The 26,219-nt window shown below is 43.3% G+C and overlaps 1 protein-coding gene across 5 annotated transcripts; it reads left to right on the forward strand.

Moving 5' to 3' along the window:
• Window positions 1-214: 214 nt before the first annotated feature.
• On the forward strand, window positions 215-24,412 carry LOC139474135 (carbohydrate sulfotransferase 1-like). 5 transcript variants are annotated; one of them, XM_071257013.1, is made up of 6 exons: window positions 215-556; window positions 7,016-7,096; window positions 9,712-9,741; window positions 19,677-19,733; window positions 22,431-22,644; window positions 23,523-24,412. In XM_071257013.1, exons 1-6 carry the CDS (start codon window positions 490-492, stop codon window positions 24,313-24,315), a joined length of 1,242 nt encoding a protein of 413 aa, XP_071113114.1. In that variant the 5' UTR covers window positions 215-489; the 3' UTR covers window positions 24,316-24,412. The 5 variants fall into 5 exon arrangements, with proteins under 5 accessions (XP_071113114.1, XP_071113112.1, XP_071113113.1 ...); XM_071257011.1 differs by lacking the exon at window positions 215-556 and adding an exon at window positions 4,313-4,436; XM_071257012.1 differs by lacking the exon at window positions 215-556 and adding an exon at window positions 4,313-4,436 and having other exon boundaries at window positions 23,526-24,412.
• The last annotated feature ends 1,807 nt before the right edge of the window (window positions 24,413-26,219 follow it).

Raw genomic sequence — 26,219 nt, forward strand, 5'->3', positions numbered from 1 at the left:
ATTTACGAAGATAAATATATCTGCTACGGAGATAAAAGTTAGAGTTGAGTAGTTTCTACAACGTAGATGATAATAGTTTTAGAATGTGGCACTAATACGCTCCCATAGAAAGGTCCTGCACAGTCCACTCAAATGTCTGTAGTGGTGTTGAGTTTGCGAGTTTCTATAAAGAGTTGATTCGCCATGCCGGAGACTAGGGTTTAATTTTAAGTTAAAAATCCTGGTGTCTCCCGACGTGATATGGGGAACTTTTATGTGGCGTGACACTCACTCACTCACTCACTCACTCACCAGGACAGTATACAGACGTATTGATTTCAGTCGATGATATTGACAGTGTACAACTTGAGGACGATCAAATTTCTCAGAAGGATGAATTTAAACAATAAGCGGCATCGCATGTGTGAATCTCCCCAACAGCTGGTCGTCAGCTGGAGTTTATGACCGTCACAATCAACAGGCCTGACCTGACTTGCAGCCATTTCAACGATGTCGGTGAACCACATGAAGGGCGTGGTGGCTTTGTGCATCTGCATGGGTGCCACGTACATCTTGTGTAAGTACTGTTTTATATTTTTAGTTTATCAAGATACAGGTGCTGTCTTGATATGTCAATATCCCTGTCAATATGCAAATAACATACATATTTCATCACCAAAGCGATAAAGAGAGTATACAACTAGAAAACATCAGTGTGTAACGGTATGTTACAATAAGGAAACCTTACGTTCAAACAAATCTACCTTATCAATGTCTTATTTCAGGGGACCGCCTCCGTGGTCTAGTGGTAGAGTGTCATACCAAAAGACGTTAAAAGATGGTACTTGTTGTTTCCCTGTCTGGCGCTCGGCATCAAGGGGCTAAAACAAGGACTGGTCGGCTCGGAGTCAGTATACCGTGTCTGAGTGGGGTATTCATGTTAAACTGCGGCATGGTATCTCAGTGAGCTAGCTCTATAAATCGGCATCAGTCCGGACCGGTACAAGCAGCCACACAAACACACACACGCACACATGATATAAGTGTGCACTGTATAATGAGCCTTTTATGTGTATGTTAACTGCTCTTCAGTCGAAGTGATGGGGCACTTTTGATGTTTCAAATATATTACGTTCTCAAAATGTGACAAAAGTTGTTTCAGTTTCTGTATTTTGAATATGAGAATCTAACTTTGCAAACAAAATGCATGTATTTTTTCATGAAATTAAAAAAGAATACTATTATTAAAGATAATAATATATGAAAACATATGTAGTAAGAGGAGGTTAACGTTTTCAGATTTGGCGCCGCCCATTTGATACTTGGTGGGGGGGAGGGGGGGGCGGGGGGGGGGGGGGGGGGGGAGGCGGTGGTCTGGAGAATAGTCATTTTACAGCTACAGCTGCAAAACCAGATATTTTTTTAATTAAGGCTATATGAGCCTGAATATTTGGGGAGGTAGCCTTTATATAAAAGTACTCGAATAGGTTACATTCTATTTAGTGTATCTAGCGACCCGTGCAGCTCTGAGTAAGAATTGGTGTTTAGCATCCCATGCTTGTCGTGAGGGGCAGTATCCTCCCATGCTTGTCGTAAGGGGCGGTATCCTCCCATGCTTGTCATGAGGGGCGGTATCCTCCCATGCTTGTCATGAGGGGTGGTATCCTCCCATGCTTGTCATGAGGGGCGGTATCCTCCCATGCTTGTCACGAGGGGCGGTATCCTCCCATGCTTGTCATGAGGGGCGGTATCCTCCCATGCTTGTCCTAAGGGGCGGTATCCTCCCATGCTTGTCATGAGGGGCGGTATCCTCCCATGCTTGTCATGAGGGGCGGTATCCTCCCATGCTTGTCATGAGGGGCGGTATCCTCCCATGCTTGTCACGAGGGACAGTATCCTCCCATGCTTGTCACGAGGGGCGGTATCCTCCCATGCTTGTCACGAGGGGCGGTATCCTCCCATGCTTGTCACGAGGGGCGGTATCCTCCCATGCTTGTCACGAGGGACAGTATCCTCCCATGCTTGTCACGAGGGGCGGTATCCTCCCATGCTTGTCACGAGGGGCGGTATCCTCCCATGCTTGTCACGAGGGGCGGTATCCTCCCATGCTTGTCACGAGGGGCGGTATCCTCCCATGCTTGTCACGAGGGGCGGTATCCTCCCATGCTTGCCAAGAGGGGCGGTATCCTCCCATGCTTGTCACGAGGGGCGGTATCCTCCCATGCTTGTCACGAGGGGCGGTATCCTCCCATGCTTGTCACGAAGGGCGGTATCCTCCCATGCTTGTCATGAGGGGCGGTATCCTCCCATGCTTGTCGTAAGGGGCGGTATCCTCCCATGCTTGTCATGAGGGGCAGTATCCTCCCATGCTTGTCATGAGGGGCAGTATCCTCCCATGCTTGTCATGAGGGGCAGTATCCTCCCATGCTTGTCGTAAGGGGCGGTATCCTTCCATGCTTGTCGTAAGGGGCGGTATCCTCCCATTAGTTACATCACTAAGTAGGTGTTGTCTTACTTAACCCTCTGGAGTCCGTACCCACAGCTTATTCTCATCAAGTGACCTGAGTTACAATAAACTAGTGCTAAGCATAGCGGAGTTATGCCCCCTTTTCTTTGTACATGTGTAACCTCTCTGTCACCTTTTGACGTCATAGAGAAAAATCAGTTTTCGTCATTTACGGCATGCTAATTTTGGCAATTTTTTTTATACATACGCATATAACTCCATTTGATATGTAGTTATGTCGTTCAGATATTAGGCATCATTTTGTTCGCTGACAGTTTCCGTAAAGCTTCTAAATAAAAAAAATCGTCACACAGTACTTTTATCGGTGTGCGATAAAAAGCGGATAAATTTACTGTTTTTCAACGCAGAATAAATTCTCGGACAACACTTAGAAGTGCCTTGTAAACCTGTTTAATATTTGCAGTTAAATTTACACCATCAAATAGGAAATTTAAGATTCTCCACCTCTGCGTAATTTTATAGCCAGAGGTAGATCCAGTGCCGCGTTAGCGCAATTCTCGCACAACCTTCACTTTTCCGATCTTAGGAAAATGTGCGCCAGAAAAAATAATCGGCATCCAGAGGGTTAATCCTATCCTGGCCTCCTCCAAGGCCGTGTAACTACTGGGAATATAGAGGTGTGTGACAATTGGGACGTGTCAAGCTCCTCACAGCGATAGCCCGTTAGCGGAGCTCTCTATACTATGTTACCGAAAGTGTAACGAAGGTGTCACGCGCTGGGAAGGAGCTTGGGGACGTGTAACTAATGGGAGATAACCTAAGGGGCGACTAACGGGATCGGGTGGTCGGGTTCGTTGACTTGGTATTTGTATGTGATCGTATCCCAATTGCGTAGATCGATGCTCATGGTGTCAAGCACTGAGTTGTCTGGTCAAGACACAATTATTTACAGACCGCCACCATATATATGGAATATTACTGAATGCGGAGTTAAACAACAAACAAATACTGTTTGTAGTAAATCAAATAAGCTTCCATCTCTGCTACTTTAAATCATGTACACTGGCAGTTATATTGGTAACAATATGCAGAACTGGATCAAATATCTTCCAACTATTTTCTCGCAAACAGGCTATTTGTTTATTTATTTGGAGAAGCCGTGATATGATTTCACTTTTATTTGTAATATAATTGTTAAATCAACGTTAAAGGGTCAAAATGTTAAAAAATTACTTTCATCTTTATCAAATTCTTCATAAGGAAAATCTTATAGAAACTTTAAAACACGTTTAAATGTAAAGTCATCTGCACGTTTTAGCTAAGAGTGGTTGGGCAGAGATCCTACAACACCGTACTGTGAGCCATCACTTCCCTGTTGAAAGATGGGCTGTATTTCACTTAAGGATAGAATTTGTATTTTTCTTTTGGAGATGAATATCATGCTATTATATAATGCCCGCACTTAAGAAGACATCGGAAAACGTATAAACAAAGTAAATACTGTATAACACCTAACGTTTTATAGGTTTTGTCAATTAGTTCAAAATTAAAAGCATGCTGTATAAAGAAAATTTTGCAAGATTTGCAATTTTATTAAGACAACCTGTAAGTATTTTAGGTAAACTATGTCCCGCTTTTAAGTTGCATATCCATATGTCATGTATGATGTATGTATTTGCCCAGTCGCCAAATTGAAAATCTGTATATTGCATTGATATGCCGTTGTGTGCAGCAAGAATGTAAAAACGTACCCACAAAGGATACGGTCTGTCAATGAGGCGCGTCAGCGAGTCTCAAACTGCCTCTGTGACATTTAGCACGATTTCCACGTGCGTAAAGTGGACTGTATTTCAAGACTGATTGGCAGATGCTGTGTCTGTTGGTGCGGGTATCGTAGAGAAGTAAAACGACATGCGGAAGTTTGCGAAGAAAAGGGTTTTATCAGTCATAGCGGGGATGATGGTTTTGTCATGCATTCTTTATGTTAGAGGTAAGTGCGTGTGCTTTTAAACTTGAAACAGTCTGCAAATTATAAACAGTGACGACAAGCAGTATGCAGGGACGGGGTCTAAAAAAACATCAAATCTGAGTTGTGTGCTTTCCGAGAACCTCGACGGACACATCGCGCAGTGTCATGGCTGTCGGAGCCTATCGCTCCCCTCTACCTGTTGTGTGTGCGTACTCTGCATGTGCGTGTGATTTGTTTTTGTTTATTTGTTGTTTAACGCCGCACTCAGCAATATTTCAGCTATATGACGGCGGTCTGTAAATAATCGAGTCTGGACCAGACAATCCAACTATTGATATCATGAGCATGGATCCACGCAATTGGGATCGATGACATGCATCAACCACGTCAGCGAGCCTGGTCACGCGATCCCGTAATTCGCCTCTTACGACAAGCATAGCCGCCTTTTACAGCAAACATGGGTTGCTGAAGACCTATTCTACCCCGGATCTTCACGGGTCGCATGTGCGTGTGAGTCTGGGTGGGGGTGGGGGTGGGGGTGGTCTTGTGTGTAAGGGTGTGAGCTAGACGGCTGTCTGTAAATAATCGAGTCTGGACCAGACAGTCTGGTGATTGACATAATGAGCATCGATCTTCATAATTGGGACACGATGACGTATCATGGATCTGTGCTCCAGAGACCAGGGTGTCAATATTAAAAAATAAAGTAATAATGAAAACGTGGTTATAGGGTCACGGTTTATTAATATCAGCTAGATGGAAGCATAGATGACAATAAAAGGGATCAAAAACCCAATTTACACTGACAACGAACACTGAGTAATTAAACCAGAACAAATATACAGGCTGACTAGCTTAGCGGTTGTATCACAGTAATAAAAAGAGGGTAGCTAAATCAACACTTTGACAAGATATTGACAAGATATTGACAAGATGCAGTGACAGCCATTTAAGTCGGCTGTGAACAATTAACACCCGAGTAATTAACTCAGCTCTCTAATAAGTGAATAACCTCGGCTGGGTTAAATAGCGGGAAATAAACACAAACGGCTTATCCCTAACATAAGTGTCTTGTAACAAATGTCATATTTGGGATAACACTTTCTTAGTAAAGTACAGATTCTCCTACTTTTGTGGGGGGGGGGGGGGGTTGAGTCCTGTCCGGGATTCGAACCCACACTTGCCAGAGTGAGGCACCTAATCGCCAGCACACAAAGTCAGCGGTCTAACCCACTCAGCCACCGAGGCTTCCACAGTGGAAGGCGATTAGGTTCATCGCTCTGGCAAGTGTGGGTTCGAATCCTGGACGGGACTCAACCCCCAAAAAGTAAGAGAATCTGTACTTTACTAAGAAAGTGTTATCTCAAATATAACATTTGTTACATTTGACCACTTTCTAAATGGCATTGTGTATTCATAAGTGTCTTGGACAATAAAACTGACGATAAACGCTTGAATAACGTATTAGTCCTATAATCTAAAGACTCCGTCACCTTGACTGAGCAGGCAAATTCTAAACTTCCCCAAAATACAAGGTACTTGACCTAAGGAGTATCGAGGAGTATAAATTCAAAAGGTTACTTGACCAAAAGAGTAACTTGACTCCAAACAGTAAATAGTTACTTGACCTAAACCAGACAGTTGGTTATCCAAGGATTACTAGAAAACGGGGTACGAAATATAATAGTCTAGCCAATACATTTTAGCTCAGTGCCACCAGAGTAAGTGATCATGAGTACCAGAGAGAATACTCCCCCCAAACTACCCACTAACGAAACATTAGTTTTGACCTGACCACACTAGTAGCAAGACCACCCGTCAAGTAAAACTTGGTTGTAACGAATTATAGCGTCTGTTAAAATTCGTTATATCCGTAGTTTGTAACTGTGGAAAGGTTGTCCGCCTTTTTGGATTCCAACCACTATTCATATGACGCCCGGGCGGTCGGGTAGCCTAGTGGTTAAAGCGTTCGCTCGTCACGCCGAAAACCCGGGTTCGATTCCTGACATGGGTACGATGTGTGAAGCCCATTTCTGGTGTCCCCCGACGTGATATTGCTGGAATATTGCTAAAAGCGGCGTAAAACCATACTCACTCACTCACTCACTCACTCATATGACGCCCTGATTATGACCCTCGGTTTGTCAACAATATACCTTGCTCGTGGGTTTCACCAAAGCGATACACGTCCCAGATCTGCATCGATCCGTGAAGAATCCCGGGTAGAATAGATCTTCAGCAACCCATGCTTGTCGTTAAAGGCGACTATGCTTGTCGTAAAAGGCGACTATGCTTGTCGTAAAAGGCGACTAACGGGATCGGGTGGTCAGGCTCTCTGACTTGTTTGATGCATGTCATCGTATCCCAACTGCGTGCATCGATGCTCATGATGTCAATCACTGGATTGTCTGGTCCAGACTCAATTATTTCACACACCGCCGTCATATAGCTGTAATATTGCTGATTGTGGCGTTAAAAAACAAACAAACAAACAAACAAGATCTGCATCACTTCTGGCTTTCCCATTAAGCTGACACGCCGAGACAAAATTCAAATACTTTTAATTATAAATCCCACTCACTCACTCTTCTGTTTCGCAGACAACACAGGGACGGGGTATCTGCCATCCCCACTTCCAGTGAGGACAACAGGGGCACCGAGACTATTCACTACTGACAAAGGTGAGACTACGTAGACGTTCACGACGTCGTGGTTCGTGTCTGACTGCCTCCACGATGTCAATGTTGGTGTATAATTTTATTGTATGATGCGGAGTTGTCCGACATATTCAGTGGTTTACAAGTGGTCACGTGTCGTTGATTTTCCTGTCTGATTGTTTACGGTATTGACTGAGTTACTAAAAGTAGAATGGGAATTACCCGAAAGTGGTGCTCTACAAACTTAAGCCAATCAGTGGTCTCCGTTTGTTGGAACCTCCTAACATTCATGTCGCTTTCATTTGACACTGCAAACAATTAATAAGAGTTAACTGTACATAAAAAAATAATTTAGAATAATTGTACCTACTGTTCCAAATATTATGATGCGAACATACAAGTCACACACACATACATATATCGGTACATAAACAAACAGCATAACAGCATATCACACATACAAACAACTATTTGATTGGTGTAATCGTAAAGAAGACATTTTTAAATCTTTTAGAGTTTGCAATGAACAAATTATTAACACATGTCGTGTCAGACGTTTGACATTCGCGAATATATACTCCCAGATTCAAACTCAATTACTTGACCAAAACTATACGTTTGTGGACATTTGAGATCTACCTAGATAAGCACGTTTCGTTTTAATATTCTGCAATCCATTTTTAGTATTACCCGCTGGCCTGACCCGGCCCGGTCCGACTTTTAGGCAATCCCGTAATAGCTTCTCAAAGTGTTGATCATATTCTTAAACTGGTAATAAGGCCAGACCACGTAGTACCCCATACGCAATCCACATGCATCTAGTGCAGTGGTCGTCCGGAAGATCTTACACTTGACCGTATGAGACAACCGACGAGTGGACTCCTGATCTGTGACCTCGTTACATTCCTCATGACATGCTGAATCTGCCTCTGTCTTTTTTGTACATTGTATAATACTCAAAAGAAGTTAAGGATCATCCGATTCTTTCATATTGGTAATGTTAATCTGTCATGGCATGAGAGATTAACTATTGTAATATGAAAGAATCAGGTGATCCTTAACTTCTTTTGAGTAGTATAGTTAAATTATTGACTTTATATGAGGTCAATCATTGTTTTTTTATGAACCCGAAATATGATCTCCGCCTATAACTGTGTCCACGACGTCGTATTTCGTGGCACAGGTGGCCCAGTCGTCTGAGCCGCCGCAATCCGCTGTGCAGTTCCGTCCCTTGGACACCCCAGAAATCTATGACTTTGGGTTCGAATCCCAGTTCGCCCCGCTTATTTTTCTAGGTTTGTCAGCACCATACCCGTGCACGTGGGTTTCATGGAAGTGGTAAACGTCTGAGACCTGCATTGCTTCGGGCTTTCCTCCCACATAAAGCCGTGATATAACTGGAATACTGTTAGAAGCGGCGTTAAACACAACTCACTCATGTAGAATCGTGTCCACGACGTCGCATGTTGTGTAGAATCGGTTAAACCACGTCGTATGTCGTGTAGAAACCTGTCTAATACGTCGTATGTCGTGTAAAATTGAGTCCACGACGTTGCATTGCGTCTAGAATCTTGTCAACCACGTCGCATGCCATGTAGAAACTGGTTCAACACGGAGTATGTCGTGTAAAATCGTGTCCACAACGTCGTATGTCGTGTAGAATCGTGTCCACGACGCCGTATGCTGTGTAGAAACGTGTTCAACACGGGGTATGTCGTGTAAAATCGTGTCCCCGACGTCGTATGCTGTGTAGAATCGTGTCCACGACGTCGTATGCTGTGTAGAAACGTGTTGTACACGGGGTATGTCGTGTAAAATCGTGTCCCCGACGTGGTATGCTGTGTAGAATCGTGTCCACGACGTCGTATGCTGTGTAGAATCGTGTCCACGATGTCGTATGTCGTGTAGAATCGTGTCCACGACGCCGTATGCTGTGTAGAAACGTGTTGTACACGGGGTATGTCGTGTAAAATCGTGTCCACAACGTCGTATGTCGTGTAGAATCTTGTCCACGACGCCGTATGCTGTGTAGAAACGTGTTGTACACGGGGTATGTCGTGTAAAATCGTGTCCACGATGTCGTATGTTGTGTAGAATCGTGTCCACGATGTCGTATGTTGTGTAGAATCGTGTCCACGATGTCGTATGTTGTGTAGAAAGTTGTCCACGATGTCGTATGTCGTGTAGAAATGAGTGTGCCAGAAACCTATTCTGTGTTCTAATCTCAGATTCGCGCATATTATGTGTCATGGTTTGTGAACATCGTAGGTAAGAACTGCATTACGTAGGGGTAAGAACTGCATCACGTAGGGATAGGAACTGCATCACGTAGGGGTAAGAACTGCATCACATAGGGGTAGGTACTGCATCACGTAGGGGTAAGAACTGCATCACGTGGGGTAGGAACTCACACTCGTAGGGGTAAGAACTGCATCACGTAGGGGTAAGAACTGCATCACGTTGGGGTATTACTGAAACAATGTTGAAAGCCGACGTCAACTCAAACTTTTTAAATAAAACAAATAAATTGCATAGAAAGTAAACTAGATAAAAGTTCATGTCAATCACATCAATATCTGCATGAGGGTCTAATTGTGGTATTGTACGCCAAGTACTCAAATCTGCTATATCTTTTCCAGAGTCCACAAGCCTCTTCAGACAGTTTTCAGGTACGTATACATGTAGATCGCTATCCTTTTATTCCCCAAATACATCCTATCCTCAAATGTTTGTCCATTACCTCTCCTCTGTGTTTGTGTCAAGTAGACTTCAGTGTAACCGTAAATGCGGGCTGCCAAAGCTGGGGTGGGGACAGGCATCGGCTGATGGAGCTGAGATGGGGATAAGTAAGGCAGCTGAGATGGGTATCAGTAAGGCAGCTGAGATGGGGATAAGTAAGGCAGCTGAGATGGGGATAAGTAAGGCAGCTGAGATGGGGATCAGTAAGGCAGCTGAGATGGGGATCAGTAAGGCAGCTGAGATGGGGATCAGTAAGGCAGCTGAGACGGGGATCAGTAAGGCAGCTGAGATGGGGATCAGTATGGGTTGCTAGAGCTGGGATAGGGATAAGTTAGGCAGCTGAGATGGGGATAAGTAAGGCAGCTGAGATGGGGATAAGTAAGGCAGCTGAGATGGGGATCAGTATGTCTTGCTAGAGCTGGGATAGGGATAAGTAAGGCAGCTGAGATGGGGATGAGAATAGGCTTCTAGAGATTGCATTGAAATGGGGCTTAATGTTTTCTTGGATACATGCTCTGGAGTACGTCAGAGACTAAATATGTGTCGCCATGCTTCGATGGTATGGGTCGATGCTGATGTTTACAACTGTTGATCCGTTCAGACTCTATAATTTACATACGACTTGTTGCATCTGTGCTCTTGCTGTCTGGGAGTAAAAGTACACTCACTCACTCTGAAACGCGTAAGTGTTAATTTTGTTTCCATCCGTAGGCCTCTTCAACCGATCTCTCCCGTGCAACACGACCAACACCTGTCGACCCAAAGCTCACACCAAAGTCATTCTGCTCACGTACATGCGCAGTGGCTCGACATTTACAGGGGACATCCTTTCTAAGCACCCGGATGTGTTTTACTTCTTCGAGCCGCTTCACTTCCTGGTTCAGGAGACACACACCGTATTCGATTATTTGCGAAAACGGAAATTGTAAGTCAATTTAATTTCTTTATTTTTGTATATTACACTCGTGGCCATTTTGTTTCTTATCAAGTTCATGTCTCCAATGGACTATTTATTATTTATTCATACTGAAACTTTATATATTAATAGGGGCTGTCGGGTAGCCCAGTGGTTAAAGCGTTCGCTCGTCACGCCGAAGACTCGGGTTCGATTCCCGACATGGGTACAATGTGTGAAGCCCATTTCTGGTGTCCCCCGCCGTGATATTGCTGGAATATTGCTAAAAGCGGCGTAAAACCATACTCACTCACTCACACATATGTAAATGACTAAGGATGTTATTGGATTAATTATCAACGAAATAGCGTGTTTTCAGCGTGAATGTATAAGAGCAAAATGTTGGATGATTCAACATGTGGAGTATTGTCACTTGGCCCGGCCAGGATCCGATGTCATAGGTTCGAATCCCAGATTCGCCAGGAGATCCTCCTCCAGGAGATATGAGTTGAGATGCTGTGACATAAACGTTCCAAGCGGCGTAAAACCCAAATCACAATAACAAGGCAGTCACACAACTATCAAAAAATACATTCTGTTGGTACCAAAAGATGTTAAAAGATGGTACTTGTTGTTTCCCTGTCTGGCGCTCGGCATTAAGGGGCTAGCACTCTAAATCGGCATCAGTCCGGACAAGTACAAGCAGCCACACACGCATATGCGCATGCACACACGCACACGCACACGCATGCACGTCGCTATATAAGTGCAATAATCTTGGACGCGACGTTAAAACCCCATTTCACCTCACATTCTGTTGGGAATGCAATCTGGTTATGTTTTCATCACACACACATATATGGAGATCAACTTTACCCCACGTTTGTCACATATGGAGTTAGCGTTTGATGATCGGGTGTGTCACCTTGCTGATAGCGTGTGGTCATGCAGTTAATCACTCGTTACAATGGTCTAGACTCGATCTGAATGGCATGATATTGTTTGAATGATGTTTACTGTGAACACCGTTCACCTTGTCTCTTGCCAGAAACGGATTTATCGCTGCAGATAGGGTAGACTATCTGACGATGTCTGAATATTGGGCACCAGTAATATAGCATGAGTATTGCTGGTTGTTGTCCAGTCCACCGTCCAGGCTTCCGTCAAGTCCTCCATCGAGGCTTCCTACATCTATATTATATGTATTTCAGTCGATATCACCATCGCAACAAAACTCGGTAAGTCGACGTCACCTTCACATTCAGAATATTTTAATCCGCTGGTCATCTTCTGACGGGGCGGTCGGGTAGCCTATTGGTTAAAGTGTTCGCTCGTTACGCCGAAGACCCGGGTTCAATTCCCGACATGAGTACAATGTACCCTTGGGGGTACCCTAGACTTGATCTTCTGTAATAAGCCCATCTCAACCATCTTCCCGCGACAAGAAGTTAACTGACAATACAAGTCCAGTTTCCACCCTTACCGAACTAGGCTAGGATTATGGAGTTACATTTTGGATGGACTAACGAGTCTATGCATAGTCCAATCAAAATCGCGCATCGAAAACGAAATACGGGTCATTAACTGTCGTGCAGATTTCGGTCAATTGTAGGATTTGCAAAGCATATGCACCGCCAACTCGTTGTCAGCAGATATTTTCCAAACCTTTTCATGTTTTGAATCAAGGTGCTCACGTGATGGATGCATTTCGCGATATAAGACCCGTTTTATCACAATATAGATCTTCATTATCGATCAGATCGTCCTGACTGGCCGCCACCATTTTGTGTGAAGTAAACGCAAGTTATACGAGAGGTGGAATTTGATTGGTCCATAGGAGAGGCTTTGAAGGGACATAACTGGTAATAGCCACTGGTGGCGCTACGATCGAGCCCAGTAATTCCATCCTAGTTCGGCAAGGGTGGAAACTGGACTTTTTAAGTAAATTAACTCTCTTGCCTCGGGAAGATGATCTAAACAGGAGTCTTTCCAGTTCCATACACTAACCATCATGGGTGTGGGGTGTGACGGAATAGGTGTAGTATTCAATTCCTGTCTGTGGTACCAAGGTCAGCTTCTACGCCCAGTAATCAGTTCTTGTCTGTGGTACCAAGGTCACCTTCTACACCCAGTAATCAGTTCTTGTCTGTGGTATCAAGGTCACCTTCTACACCTAGTGATCAGTTCCTGTCTGTGGTACCAAGGTCACCTTCTACACCCAGTAGTCAGTTCCTGTCTGTGGTACCAAGGTCACATTCTACACCAAGTAATCAGTTCCTGTCTGTGGTACCAAGGTCACCTTCTACACCTGGTAATCAGTTCCTGTCTGTGTTACCAAGGTCACCTTCTACACCCAGTAATCATCCACTTTCTGTTGTACAGTCAGCTTCTACACCAAGTAATCAGTTCCTGTCTGTGGTACCAAGGTCATATTCTACACCCAGTAATCAGTTTTTTCTTGTCTGTGGTATTAAGGTCACCTTCTACACCTAGTAATCAGTTCCTGTCTGTGGTACCAAGGTCACATTCTACACCCAGTAATCAGTTCCTGTCTGTGGTTCCACGGTCAGCTTCTACACCTAGTAATCAGTTCTTGTCTGTGGTATTAAGGTCACCTTCTACACCTAGTAATCAGTTCCTGTCTGTGGTACCAAGGTCACATTCTACACCCAGTAATCAGTTCCTGTCTGTGGTACCAAGGTCACATTCTACACCCAGTAATCAGTTCTTGTCTGTGGTATTAAGGTCACCTTCTACACCTAGTAATCAGTTCCTGTCTGTGTTACCAAGGTCACCTTCTACACCCAGTAATCACCCACTTTCTGTTGTACAGTCAGCTTCTACACCAAGTAATCAGTTCCTGTCTGTGGTACCAAGGTCATATTCTACACCCAGTAATCACCCCCTTTCTGTAGTACAGTCAGCTTCTACACCAAGTAATCAGTTCCTGTCTGTGGTTCCACGGTCAGCTTCTACACCACGTAATCAGTTCCTGTCTGTGGTACCAAGGTCAGCTTCTACACCCAGTAATCAGTTCCTGTCTGTGGTACCAGGGTCACATTCTATACCTAGTAATCAGTTCGTGTATGTGGTACCAAGGTCAGCTTCTACACCCAGTAATCAGTTCCTGTCTGCGTTCCAAGGTCAGCTTCTACACCCAGTAGTCAGTTCCTGTCTGTGGTACCAAGGTCAGCTTCTACACCCAGTAGTCAGTTCCTGTCTGTGGTACCAAGGTCAGCTTCTACACCCAGTAATCAGTTCCTGTCTGTGGTACCAAGGTCAGCTTCTACACCCAATAATCAGTTCCTGTCTGTGGTACCAAGGTCAGCTTCTACACCCAGTAGTCAGTTCCTGTCTGTGGTACCAAGGTCATATTCTACACCCAGTAATCAGTTCCTGTCTGTGGTATAAAGGTCACCTTCTACACCTAGTAATCAGTTCCTGTCTGTGGTACCAAGGTCACATTCTACACCCAGTAATCAGTTCCTGTCTGTGGTTCCACGGTCAGCTTCTACACCTAGTAATCAGTTCTTGTCTGTGGTATTAAGGTCACCTTCTACACCTAGTAATCAGTTCCTGTCTGTGGTACCAAGGTCAGCTTCTACACCCAGTAGTCAGTTCCTGTCTGTGGTACCAAGGTCACCTTCGAAACCCAGTAATTATACCTCTTCTCATATCGAAAAAAACGATATTGTTCCAGGAAAAGCTTGATCAAACTAATGATGTTTCAGACAGTTGAAAATAGGAACTTATCAGACACAATAAGTCTTTTATAACTCCTACCCCAAATAGAATATTAAAGGGTCGGCTACTCGGAGTCTTGGCTTCTGCATATGTTAATCATTCTTTCCATAAAATCTGTCGCCATTTCACTCACGCCTACCTATGCCTCTTCATTGCAGAATCTCCGGCTACAGTTTCAAGCGGTACCTGATCCGAAGGGTCATGTCGGCCCTACTGAACTGTGACTTTGAGGAGATGGACATCGGTACGCTTAGCCAGTTCCACCTCAGAAACAGCCGCACAACGAAGTCGTTCTCCGACTGTTTGCAAGACAAGCCTGGCATATTTGGTCTCCTTCATTGTCTGCCTGAACTCTACAAGGCGTGCCTCAACGCCAAGGTGATTCTCACCAAAACCATCGCCCTCAACATGAAGATAGCCAGGGAAATTATATCTCGGGACTCCAAGGTCCGGGTCATCCACCTTGTGCGTGACCCTCGCGCAACTATTTGGTCAGAAGGGCGGTACAGTTATTATAAATGGAAAGATTTCTGGACGTTTGTTGGAACCTTTTGCAAGAACCTATTGGATGACTTACAAGTTATTGACAGAATCAAAAAGAGAGTTCCCAAACGAGCTCATGTGGTTCTGTACGAAAATTTAGCAGAGCATCCACTTAATATATCTCAGAAGTTGTATGACGTCTTGAAGCTGCCGTTGACCCCTTCAGTGTATGACCATGTAGTGAACATTACAATGAGGGGACATGAAGAGAACTGTTCCATGTGTATTTCTAAAGCCGACTCGGCCAGGGCCTCCCAGGAATGGCGTCTTCATCTGGCGTATGACAAGGTCAAATTTATTGATGAAGAATGTCAACAGGTGTACGAGTACCTTGGTTATAAACCTGTCGAGAGCAAGGCTGTCTATACTAATTTGTCCATCCCATTACACACGTGGCCTATTATTTGATCAAAGGAATTTATGCATAGGTAAAAGTCAATACATGAACTGTTCTCTTCGTGTGATCTGCTATTGCCCCCATGGTTAGAGTAGGTCCCTTTGCTGGTTGCAAGAGGAGACCAAATGGATCGTGTGGTCAGGCTCGGTGACTTGGTTGATAGCGTGTTATCGTACCCCGACGGCATGGATCGATGCTCACAATGTCAACCTCTGTATGGTCTGGTCCAGACTCGATTATTCACAGGCCGCCGTCATGTAGCTGTAACATTGCTGAGTGCGGCGTTAAACTACAAACATGTCCAGTTCGAGCCCAGGGTTCGTGCAGAAAGCCAAAGATCACGGTCTTGAGGCTGGTAAAAGATTTGCCTCATGTTTAATAAATACGGGTATGTTGTGTGTCACAGAAGAAAATCTTTGACTCCTAATTTCAATAAAAGAATGTGTGCGTCTCGATGCAGTCAGCAATTCCTTATCATCTCGCAATAAGTCCCATGCAATCCCTTTCTTAAAGACCCGTGAAGATTCCGGGGTAGAATAGGTCTTCAGCAACCTATGCTTGTCGTAAAAGGCGACTAACGGGATCGGGTGGTCAGGCTCGCTGACTTGGTTGATGCATGTCATCGATCCCAATTCGTTGGACTGATGCTCATGATATTAATCACTGGATTGTCTGGTCCAGACTCGATTATTTACAGACCGCCATCATATAGCTGGAATATTGCTGAGTGCGGCGTTAAACAACCAACCAACCAACCAAACAACTTACTTGCTGCACTCGTCAACACATACAATTGTATCTCTCAGAAAACAAGCAATACATTCAGGAAACTAGCACTAACCCTAACATACACGTGCGTGACCTTTTGTACCAACCTTTCTAGAATCCACTAGCAGTCACCCACTGTTTCATCTTAATCTTGGCGGCCTGCAAATTATCGAATTTGGACCAGGCAAACCAGTGGTTGATAACATGAATGACATGGAAAAACCTCGGATTACGATGATTCACCTTGAGAAAAGTTATAGAGGCGACTAACACGATCGGGTGGTCAGGCTCGCTGACTTGGTTGATGCATGTCATCACCGGATATATACTACTCAAAAGATATTAAGGAACACTCGATGTTGTCATACAACTCCAGTTAATGTCGTGGCTGGTGGGGATTGCAACACAGAGCCTTCCAATTGTGGATGTTCTTTAACTTGTTTTGGGTAACGTAAATTATAATCGGTTCATACATAAGGCAATGGGGTACTTTTTCTAACCGCAATCTCCACAGAGGCATTTTTGCTTCAAATATCGGACTTCAACACGATGAGGAGATGCTTTGACCATTTCTCTTTCCCACTATTTGTGGACCCGTGAAGATCCGAGTTAAACAACAAACAACAAAATATATTTGTGTAACCTAATTGCATATTGGAATCGTTTTATAACTGGGCACTCGGCTTCTCTCGAACAAGTATAACTCCAAATTTATAAATTTATCTGTTTAAAAAAAAAAGACAATGAGGTTTCATTTACTTACGGGGACGTTTCTGAGCATTTGGCAGCCTCGTATTTTGATAACTGATCAAGACCAGGCAATCGTAAGCAATTTTCCATAATCGAACATGCTCCAAAATAATTCCCATATCTTTTACCGTAAAAGTCCTGGCAGCTGGTTGCCAACAAAATACCGTACATGAAAATGCAGTTGGGCACGCCAGAGACCTATGATTGTGGTTTGAATCCCGGTTCGCCCCGATTATGTTTCTAGGTTTGTCAGCACCATACCCGTGCTAGTGGGTTTCACCGAAGTGGTAAACTTCTGAGACCTGCATCACTTCGGGCTTTCCTCCCACATTAAGCTGACACACCGCGATATAACTGGAACACTGTTAAAAGCGGCGTTAAACCCAACTCACTCACTCACACCTTACCTACGGCACGCCTGTATCTACAATCAGCGCGTTTTTAAAACGGTACTTTTACTGTTAACCAGCTCCGAGGACTTTTACCGTTGGTACGAGAGATACTATTTTTTGCCGTACAATACCAGTAATTTTCCCGGATGATATCCCACAGTGCTCTGTTTTTACCAGACCACACCGTAAACACAACACATATGAGACTGTCAATAAGTTTCATTGAAAAGATTTCCCGGAACCATACCGTCACAGAAGCGGTAGTGACTGCGAACGAGGTTTATGGTAGCACGTCGTCAAATTGAAAAGTCAAATTGAAAAGTAAAAGCGACGTCTTTTTGTACAGTATGTTTTTTTAGAGCGCACCAACGATTTTGCCGTCCCTCTTTATTGGTCTCATATTTATGAAAATACATTAAGAGTACAAAATGACAATGGAAATGTGTTTCAGTTTTAATTTCAAACAGAAAGCTTTGTTTCCGGGGGTCGTCAATTAACTGCTTAGTACCTGACAAAAGTCAGGTCCATTTTGAAAAATGAAGTCCTGAATTGAGTATCACGTTTTACTGAGCTATAACATTGAAAAACAGCAAAATGACTCCAGCTGATCAATTTCGGTGATCCAATTTTCAATCATAATTTTACAACAAATTGTCTACAACATACTACTTTTGGTGCTGACAAATCTAGAAACATCATCGCAGCGAACATACAATCATAGGTTCCTGGCGTGCCCAAGGGACGCAACTCTGCACGGCAAATTGCAGCGCCTTAGACGGCTGCACCACCCGTGCCCCCGAATACTGAAAGGGGCGTACACGGTAGGGCTGGGACGGGTAACTCGGGTCGGATGAGTCCTGAAAAGGACGCGGGTACCCACAGGACTACCCGGACCCGTGCTTAGTCACATGATATATTGTTCAATGACAAAAATTATCAAAAACTCTATGCATACACTATAAGTCACCAACGATCCCATTTCTTTCTGACAATGCACCCATTCCTTGTGACTTTTATATGTTTGAATAAAGATAAAACTTCATGCAGTAAACTTTAGCGTGTGCATGACCAGATCGTTTTACACGCGTATCCAACCAAATACTTTTTGCCAGAGCTACGGTCAAAGTTTTCCAAATCGGACAGTTTGTATATGTCTCTAAATATCTACAGCGGGTACCCGGGTAGGGTCGGGTAATAGGGTGGTGGGTACCCGGGTAGTAACGTTGGACTCGTCCCAGCCCTAGGACACTGGATATAGACTTTTAGTCGCGAAGAATTATTAAATTTTAAGAAATGTCAATGATTATTTATCTCAAACTTTTAAACGCAGTACACACGTGACAAATAAGTATAATTAAAAAACTTATTGATCTCAGAGCTACTACAAATACCGACAACGCCTTGTATTGAAAAGAGAGAAATTGGACAGGTTCAAAATAACGTCAATAATGTTTCCATTTGATCAGACGGCACTGCCATAGCCGTGCCAGCTGACGTTTAGTCGATCTGATATATTAAAACCTGTCAGAGGAAAACCGATGGTGGGGATACAATGATGAGGTTATGGTACCGAAAAAAGGGGGTGATGATGTGTCTGTGTGTATGCTGCCTGTTTATCCTATGTAAGTATAATTTTGTTTGTTTGTTGTTCACTTTTGTAAACATGCACGCATACGAGAACAATGGACGCTGAAGTTCGCTGTACCTTGTCGTTACGGTACAATGCCACCAAACCCGATTAGCTCCCAGTTTCAAAAACGTTTTGAGTAAGTGATTGAGTGAGTGAGTATGGTTTTACGCCGGTTTTAGCAATATTCTTGCAATACCACGGCGGGAGGACACCATACATGAGCTTCACACATTGTACCCATATGGAGATCGAACACGGGTCTTCGGTGTGACTAGCGAACGCTTTAACCACTAGGCTACCCCACCGCCCCACAACGTTTTGAACCAGGGATCGTTTCTCAATGCGAACGTTGCCCACTGCCGTCGTAAGTCAGTATCAAACATTAGAAGCTCGAGCAGTCAATCGGGCATTAGTCATGATACTGTCGTCGTCGGCAGAAACAAAAACGTACTCTCGCCAAAATCAGAATACAGAAGGTACCCTAGGATGAGCTGGGGCGGTCGGATAGCCCAGTGGTTAAAGCATTCGCTCGTCACGCCGAAGGCCGGGGTTCGATTCCCGACGTGAGTACAATGTGTGAAGCCCATTTCTGGTGTCCCCGCCGTGATATTGCTGGAATATTGCTAAAAGCGGCGTAAACCCATACTCACTCACTCATTCACTCACTCACTCACTCTCGTTCATTCGTGGGCTCACTTTATTTATTATTTGTTTGTTTGTTTGTTTGTTTGTTTGTTTGTTTGCAGATATGAATTGTCTTTCTGTCCAAGTGGCCGATCCACCAAGGAGATTCCCGGAGCGAGGTGACTACTGTGGGGCCACAAGCTGCTCATCATTCAATCAGTCGGTCTAATTGTCCCGTCCTCATCGAGGAATCGGGTTATTGATGTTATAGCCCATATGCCGTTCTTGGTCTGTAAACATCATTACACGAGTTCATAAGTGACGATTTTCTATTGCGTATTTATTCGATATTATGATTTGTACACAATACAGATGGCAACTCTGCAAAGAAAAAATAATACTAATACCTTTATGCCTGGGTTGAGTACGAGCCGACAATGTATTCAGTAAACGACTAAATGCAATCCAGCTGCTGTTTACTCGTAGGACGGCCTCCGTGGTCTAATGGTGGAGCTCGAGGGTTCGATCCCCGGCTGTGTCATACCAAAAGACATTAAAAGACACACACACACACACACACACACACACACACACACACACACACACACACATACATGTCCATGCACGTCGCTATATAAGTGCAATAATCTTGGACGCGACGTTAAACCCCATTTCACCTCACCTCACCTCACCATGAAAGTGGCCCGTACGACTGATTCCGTCAAATGTTTCTCGCTTCCGTGGGATAAATTATTTGAACGGAGGAGGCGTTGCAAAGTCCGTGGGAAGCAGTGCCATACAATCTCAACCATATATATTAGACATTCCGGATTGTTCGTTTGTTCAGTTTTCAAAATTTTAATCGAGAACTGTGTCAACATATTTTTCAAGCGTAGTCAGAAAAGGTTGAAACGAGTGCCGTAAAGCTCGAGAAAGCTGCTTTCTCATTGGCTGATGTCGACTTCTTGTCATTCGTTTCAGTGGTCGGTCAGAGTTCGCGAAAGGTCGTTCTGACGTGACCCGCAATGGGATGTCCTCACATCTTTGTTTAGCGGCAGCGAGAACTTAGGTCTGATTTAATTAGATTGATATATTACCCCTCTAGTGTGTATATTTGAGTCTGACAATATGCGGTAAAGGTACTTGTTCCCGGTATCAATGCTATCTGTGTTTTGCGTTATACATGTACACACATGAACAGAATCACTCACTTATATGTGATACCATTCAGATTTACATTAACGTTATAATGATTCCAATGACCTTCAAATCTTGTATATTCTGTATATATAATATGTTGTTCTGTTATCAACTGCAATACTGAATTTTGAGGGTCGTGTCCATAATATGTTACAACATTTTTAGACTGTAGAAATGCGTTTAAGTATAAAACAGGTGCTAAATATGCTTAGTTCTAAACGTGCTTAGTTCTAAACATGCTTAGTTCTAAACGTGCTTAGTTCTAAACATGCTTAGTTCTAAACGTGCTTAGTTCTAAACATGCTTAGTTCTAAACGTGCTTAGGATTTATGTTTAAGTCCCAAAAGGAACAAAGTCTTTGTGTGTTTTATTTCAGCACGTTAATGACATGTAACTCATGTCAGGGGCTCAATATCCCAAAACATCAAGATGTTTTGAACATAAACATGTTCATGAAACTGAGCCCATTTCTGGTGTCCCCCGCCGTGATATTGCTGAAATATTGCTAAAAGCGGCGTAAAACCTCACTCACTCTCTCATTCACTCATGGCTGGACTGCCACGTACAGAACACTGCCCTGCTCTGGCTGCCAAAACTCTGCCCATGATGGTGACGATGACTAAATGCTTCTTACTGCATTGGAGAAAACTAAAGATCTTTTAATGAGTTACGGACAATATTGAAGCAATTGCAGCTAAGTGAGTGAGTGAATATGGTTTTACGCCGCTTTTAGCAATATTCCAGCAATATCACGGCGGGGGACACCAGAAATGGGCTTCACACATTGAACCCATGTCGGGAATCGAACCCGGGTCTTTCCGCGTGACGAGCCATCTTTTCCGCCATATTGGACAAATCAAATTTCTCAAGCTCATATATGTAAGATACTTAAACGATTCATGTGTTCAAATATAACAATTTGGTGCACAAGAATGTTAGTGTTCTCTTAGTATGTGCTTTTAATGTGTAATAATACATTTGTGGTTTTTGTAACAGGATGGGGGATCACACTCAGACACATTTTGAGATAACAAACGACATAATTGTCAATTTAGGCGTTACACAATCTTCAATTTCTAATAACTTGAAAATGAAATGAATGAGAGTGTTTTTTTCATGTTCTTGATAAATTTTGGCTCATAACTCAATTTAAACAATTTTTTGCTTATTGTTTATTTAGTCTATTGTAGGTTTTCTATGTCAGGACAATAATTTTGTGATGAAATAATCATTCCAATATGCAAACTGATTTGTTTAGAGCCATTTATTTCATTTACTTAATTTGGACATAACCATTTTGCATTTTACCACCAAAAAACATGTCTGCCACTGAAAGAAATCACCACAACCAGCATTTTCTAACGCATAAATGACATGTGAAGAAAACTGCCTGCTTGTCGTTAATGGCGATTATGCTTGTCGTATGAGGCGACTGACGGGATCGGGTGGTCAGGCTCGCTGACTTGGTTGATACATGTCGTCGTACCCCAATGCTCATGATGTCAATCACTGCATTGTCTGGTCCAGACTCGATTATTTACAGACCGCCGTCATATAGCTGGAATATTGCTGAGTGCGCCGTTAAACAACATGATTATACGAGGGTATTGCCCTTGAAGCGTTTGACTTAAAGGGAGACTACTCCATTGACGACTCCTCATACTTTCCTTCTGCAGATCTATTTGACGGATCGCCCTTGTGCAATACGACCCACCCCTGTCGACCCAAAGCTCACACTAAGGTCATTCTGCTCACGTACATGCGCAGTGGCTCGACGTTCACAGGAGACATCCTTTCTGCGCACCCGGATGTGTTTTACTTCTTCGAGCCGCTTCACTTCCTGTCTCAGGAGAAACATACTGTGTTCGATTATCTCGGACTTCGACAAAAGTGAGGGGTTTTTTTTAAGTTTTGTAGTTCGGTTCGAATTAAATTGTTCAAACATTGTACATAAATATATTATAGTGAGGGTGTCAACTCACCTTTGATACCCCGGATGCCGAGCCTGGTGCCATTCATTGTTGCGTTGATACCAATATTTCAATGCTGAAATTTATATTTTCGTCTTTCTTGCCAAGAGTGACAAATCAATAAAATATTTAGCTCTGAGCTTAAAAGGACGTATGGTCACGCATGCCTAGAGAGTGGGGGTTTATGAGGCGCCGTTTAAATATTTATTCCTGATTTTATTGTATCAGTAATTCATGTATTGATATCACAAATTGAATGATTGATATCACGAATTCGAATTGATCATTTCATAATTTTTTTTATTGATGTCATGAAATAAATATTGATGTCACAAATTCCCATTGAAGACATCATAAAATGAATTTGTGATATTTAAACATGCATTTTATATCACAAATCGAATTTGTGATATCTAAAAGTCTTAAGTAATTTATTATATGAAAAATTCAATTTTGTAATATCAATAATTGATTTTTTGATATTTAATAATGGAATTTGTGATATCAATAATTCAATTTGTGATATAAAATAATGGTGAATTTTAGATATCAACAAATAGAGAATACAAACACACAGTCTACACAACACACATCTTACCGGGTACCCATTGTATAGATGATCCAGGGCCTACTTGCACAAAGCGATCTTAGCGCTACGACTATTGTAAGCCTATGTTAAAGTATGGGAGTTACGTACGATCATCTTAGCGCTAAGATCGCTTTGTGCAAGCGGGCCCATGTCAATAACTAACACAATTTAATAATACTTAACTCGTTAACCGTTTCTCTTCGTTTCAGAAGAGCTGGGCATAATCACAAAAGCTATATTATGCGATCTACAATGTCTGCATTACTGAACTGCGAATTTGAAAAGATTGACATTGATACACTAAGTCAGTTCCATCTCCAACACAGCCGTTCGACTAAACCCTACAATGACTGTTTGACAGCAAACCCAGGGGTGTTGGGCGTGCTTCGTTGCCTGCACTACCTCTACAAGGCGTGTTGCAGCGCTCAAGTCCTCCTTTCCAAAACAATCTCTCTCGGCGCGAAAATGACTGGAGAGTTGATGGATTCTGACCCAAGGTTACGGGTCATCCATTTAGTGCGTGACCCTCGCGCGACAATATGGGCAGAAGGGCGGTTCCACGTTTACAAACAAAAGGACTTCAAGACATTTGTTGTAACCTTTTGCGAAAGGTTATTAACAGATTTGCAGAATATTAAAGCAATCAAACAGAGGAACCCTAACAGAGCCTATGTAGTTCTTTACGAAAATTTAGCAAAACGTCCACTCATTTTAACAAAGGAGCTGTACAACGTTATGAATTTACCCATGATGAAATCTGTTTTTAATCATGTCAGAAACAAAAGCATGGAAGGACATGAAGAGAACTGTTCCATGTGTATTTCTAAAGCCGACTCGGCCAGGACGTCCCAGGAATGGCGTCTTCATTTGGAGTACGACAAGGTCAAATATATTGATGCAGAGTGTCAACAGGTGTACGGCTTCCTTGGTTATAAACCCGCAGAGAGCAAGGCTGTCTATACTAATTTGTCCATCCCATTACACACGTGGCCTGAAATTTGATTAAAATAATATTCGTATGACGTATCTCCAGATAAGCTTTTTGTCTTTTGGGTATTTTACACATGCATTTTAAAATCATTGGGTATCAGTAATTCTATCTGGGTATTCAAATTTCTGTTACCCACTAGTTTTTACACATGTGGGTATTTAAGTTAAATATTTAAAACACTATTCATCAAGTCCCTGCAAACTGCTGTCGTGTGGGTTCGAGAGCTTTAAGGGACTCAAAAATACCACGATACTTCCACAAGAAAGTGGGATGGCATATGATCATGATGTAACTGTCATCGTGGAGTTTGGCAAGGTTGACGGAATGCCCTTTATAATTTCAAAATAAGTTGCTGATTTGCTAATCGAATACGCAGGGTTACTTCACAATATTTTGATGATACGCACAAGTATTATTTTTGTAGCGTATCTGTAATGTTCGTTGCGTATTTGATAGGCTTGGATTTTACTGCGTATTTCTACATTTCTGATGCGTATTTCACGCAGATACGCAGCTTATCTGGAGCTCTGTATGAAGGTAAAGTTGTGTTGTTACAAGGCAAATCTTGGCACACGAAGCAGATTCCCATCTCGACATGAATTGCACATGAGTAGGTCGATATAAAGTGTACATGTATACTGAACCAAATTAAAAACTTCACAATCCTAAAATTTTAACATTTTGACCAGTTATCATTGTGGGCCCTTTTTGTATATTCAAACAGTAATGGCCAACTATTGTCTTCAGATAACACCCGTTTTTGTGCAGGTGAATCGATCAAAATCATGTGCACAGCACTATAGTGGCAAAAGTGTTTTTTCACGTGCAACGTTAACTGGTTACTTGGCCATAATACCGCACGTGTTTTCAGCCATACTTGTTAGCAGTCATTAACAAAAAAAGAAAAACACAAGAAAACAAAAGTCTTTACGGACATTTGTCATGCCACGCCTTTCAAATGTGCAACGTGAACGTGCCATCGGCATGTTGCAGACCGGAACGTCCGTAGCTGAAGTCGCAAGGACGATGGGTTGTAGTCGACGGACTGTTTATGATTTAAAGACGCGTATACAGCTAACGGGTACCACCGCTGATCGCCCTCGGCCAGGTCGACCATGTGTGACGTCACATGCAGAGGATCGTCAGATTGTCTTACGTCACCTCCGTAACCGATTTTTGACGGCTTCATCAACCAGAAATGAACTGTTTAGGGGTAGACTGAGTGCGCAAACTGTTTGAAACCGTCTGAGAACTGCTCACCTTCAAGCACGACGGCCATACTGCGGGCCAATTCTGACTCAATTACACAGACGTCAACGTCAATTGTGGGCACAGCGACACTTACGATGGACTAAGAGGAATTGGAATCAAGTCGTCTTCAGTGATGAATCCCGATTTAATCTTCGATTTGCTGATTGTAGGGCGAGGGTGTGGAGGTGCCGTCATGAACGTTACGCCCAGTGTTGTGTACAGGAAGTTGACAGATTTCGAGGCGGAAGTGTCATGGTGTGGGGTGCTTTCTGTGGCAATGCACGTTCCAGGCTTCTTGTCATCCGTGGCAACCTCAACGCTGCTTCTTACCGCGACCAGGTACTGGCACCAGAACTTCTGCCTTTTATGGCAGCACATGGACCCGATTTGATCTTCCAACACGACAATGCCAGACCTCACACAGCAATTTTGACAAGGAATCAACGTCATGGACTGGCCGTCAAGGTCTCCCGACCTCAATCCCATCGAACACGTCTGGGATGCTCTTGGCAGAAGTCTGCGCACTCTCCAGGGCCCACTTGCACAAAGCGATCTTAGCGCTAAGATGATCGTAACTCCCCTACTTTAACATAGGCTTACAATAGTCGTAGCGCTAAGATCGCTTTTTGCAAGTGGGCCCTGAACCAACCACAGAATTTGCAAT

Source organism: Haliotis cracherodii, unplaced genomic scaffold (genome assembly GCF_022045235.1).
Source record: "Haliotis cracherodii isolate W230 unplaced genomic scaffold, xgHalCrac1.p SCAF_3, whole genome shotgun sequence".
Lineage (NCBI taxonomy): Eukaryota > Metazoa > Mollusca > Gastropoda > Lepetellida > Haliotidae > Haliotis > Haliotis cracherodii.